This window comes from Theobroma umbraticum, unplaced genomic scaffold (genome assembly GCF_002168275.2).
Source record: "Theobroma umbraticum cultivar Fairchild unplaced genomic scaffold, ASM216827v3 scaffold_56.0, whole genome shotgun sequence".
Taxonomy (NCBI): Eukaryota; Viridiplantae; Streptophyta; class Magnoliopsida; order Malvales; family Malvaceae; genus Theobroma; species Theobroma umbraticum.
The window spans coordinates 12350753-12352939 of NW_018397256.1; the positions used below are offsets into that span (position 1 = coordinate 12350753).

Below are 2187 nucleotides of genomic sequence, written 5' to 3' on the forward strand. Positions count from 1 at the left end.
TGGTCCATAAATCAAATGTGCCTCGAGAGAGTTTAAAACCCAAACTTAGAAGGCTGAAAACTGCCGAATAAGCCCACCAAAGAAATGAAGGCATAGATTTGGCTTGAACTGTCATAAGACAAAATGTGGAGATTTATACCAAGTAATCTCACGTGCATGAAATGATTTCTAAAGTTCTAAAGTATTAATTTTATCCCAACCTAAAGATTTATGAGTGTGAATGTTTAATAATTGCAAAAACATGCGTTCTGAGATCTGAACAAAATTTTGTTCTTACAGGTATGTGACAAGGTTCTGGTTCTTTATGGATGTAGCATCTACTCTGCCATTCCAGTTCATATACAGAATCTTCACTGGCAAATGGCATGCTGGTGAGGTCTTCAGTTTCCTCAACTTGCTTCGTCTATGGCGTCTCTGGCGTGTTAGTGAACTCTTCAAAAGGTAAACCAATGTCTAATTTAACAACCACACAGTATTCTTTTAAGCAAGCCTCATTCTACCCTCTCGCTCTCCTGGATATGCTACATTCCTTCAAACTTCAAGAGATAGACAAAGGGGGATTGAACACAAATACTATCTTATCTAATTTGAAGTCATTTTTGATAGGTTAGAAAAGGACACACGGTTTAGCTACTTTTGGACAAGACTCCTTAAACTAGTCTGTGTAAGCATCATATTCTATTCCTACTTTCCTACTCTCCATCCCCAACCAAACATTTACAAGTAAATTTGATTTCTGCTCAATGGCAGGTTACGGTATTTGCAGTGCACTCAGCTGGTTGCTTCTATTACTGGCTGGCTGCACACCACAGAACACCAGCTAAGACATGGATTGGAAGCGAGGTTGAAGATTTTAAGCACAAAAGTATCTGGGTAGGCTACACCTATTCCATTTACTGGTCAATTGTCACTCTCACCACAGTTGGCTATGGAGACTTGCATGCAGTGAATACGGGAGAGAAGGTTTTTAACATGATTTATATGCTCTTCAATATTGGCCTCACTTCCTACATAATTGGTAACATGACAAATCTCATTGTCCATGCTGCAGTCAGGACCTTTGCCATGGTGATTCTCTCTTCTTCTCTCCATTCATTTTCAAAGAACATATTCCATCTCATAGCCAACAATAGCATACAAGATTAGCAGAGCATAAAGTACTTGATGAACCAAGAAATAGATTGATAACTTCTTGCTTTGTTGGTCCTAGAGACAGTCTCTATGTAATCCTAATGTTTTTTAGATTGATATGATTCTACCTTCTTCAGTATAGAGATTCAGGTAGCTTAATGCTAGTCAAATTTCACGTATGTATTTTAGACCTTGCATGATGTTGGAGTGCTACTTCACATTTGCATTTTAATCCAAACATATCAAATAGACCATAACTAGGATCATGTCTTGACAGAGAGATGCCATCAATGAGTTATTGCGTTACGCAAGCAAAAATAGACTTCCCGATGGGATGAGAGAACAAATGCTGTCACACATGCAACTCAAGTTCAAGACAGCAGAGTTACAGCAAGAAGAAGTGCTTCAGGACCTGCCCAAGGCAATAAGATCAAGCATTTCCCAGCACCTCTTCCGCAATACTGTTGAAAAAACCTACCTATTCAAAGGAGTCTCTGAAGATCTTGTTTCTCAGCTGGTAATAATATTTCCTTCTTTATATATATATATGTATGTATGTATGTATGTATGCATGTAGTTTTATGCAGGATTCAAATCTGAAGCCTTCCATTTGGTCTGTGGTGTGGGCTACCATTGAGGTGATGCCTCATCCACCTAAGAAGCAAAAAAAAAAATATATACTTCACCCTAACCAAATTAGGTTCCAATATATGACAGTGGATTTTTAGTCATTAAGTCACCCAAAAAGTAATTTGTAATCAAAAACTGCCCACCTTACTATAGAAATACTATGTTAAAACAAAACTTTAATCGCCATAGATATCTATCATAAGCAGTGTTTCATAATAAATTCTTCTTACAGGTAACAGAGATGAAAGCTGAATATTTTCCTCCGAAGGTTGAAATTATTTTACCAAATGAGATACCCACAGACTTCTACATTCTAGTATCTGGAGCAGTGGTATAGCATCATTCCTAGTCAAATTTTTAAGCCTTCTATTTAACCTCAGATGCAGAATCTAAACTCTCTGAAATTGCAGGATGTGCTCACATACA

The 2187-nt window shown here is 37.5% G+C and overlaps 2 protein-coding genes across 2 annotated transcripts in view; one reads left to right on the forward strand and one right to left on the reverse strand.

Annotated features, from left to right (window-relative positions):
* The window catches only part of KAT3 (potassium channel protein), a 5921-nt gene that overhangs the window by 2312 nt on the left and 1422 nt on the right, over positions 1 to 2187 (forward strand). Inside the window, exons 3-7 of the mRNA XM_021420625.1 lie at positions 280 to 441; positions 607 to 664; positions 751 to 1068; positions 1409 to 1648; positions 1994 to 2092. Coding sequence (XP_021276300.1) covers positions 280 to 441; positions 607 to 664; positions 751 to 1068; positions 1409 to 1648; positions 1994 to 2092 — 877 coding nt within the window. The remainder of the gene's footprint in view (positions 1 to 279; positions 442 to 606; positions 665 to 750; positions 1069 to 1408; positions 1649 to 1993; positions 2093 to 2187) is intronic.
* The window catches only part of LOC110411190 (polyamine-modulated factor 1-binding protein), a 7159-nt gene that overhangs the window by 490 nt on the left and 4482 nt on the right, over positions 1 to 2187 (reverse strand). The gene's annotated exons all lie outside the window — the stretch shown is intronic.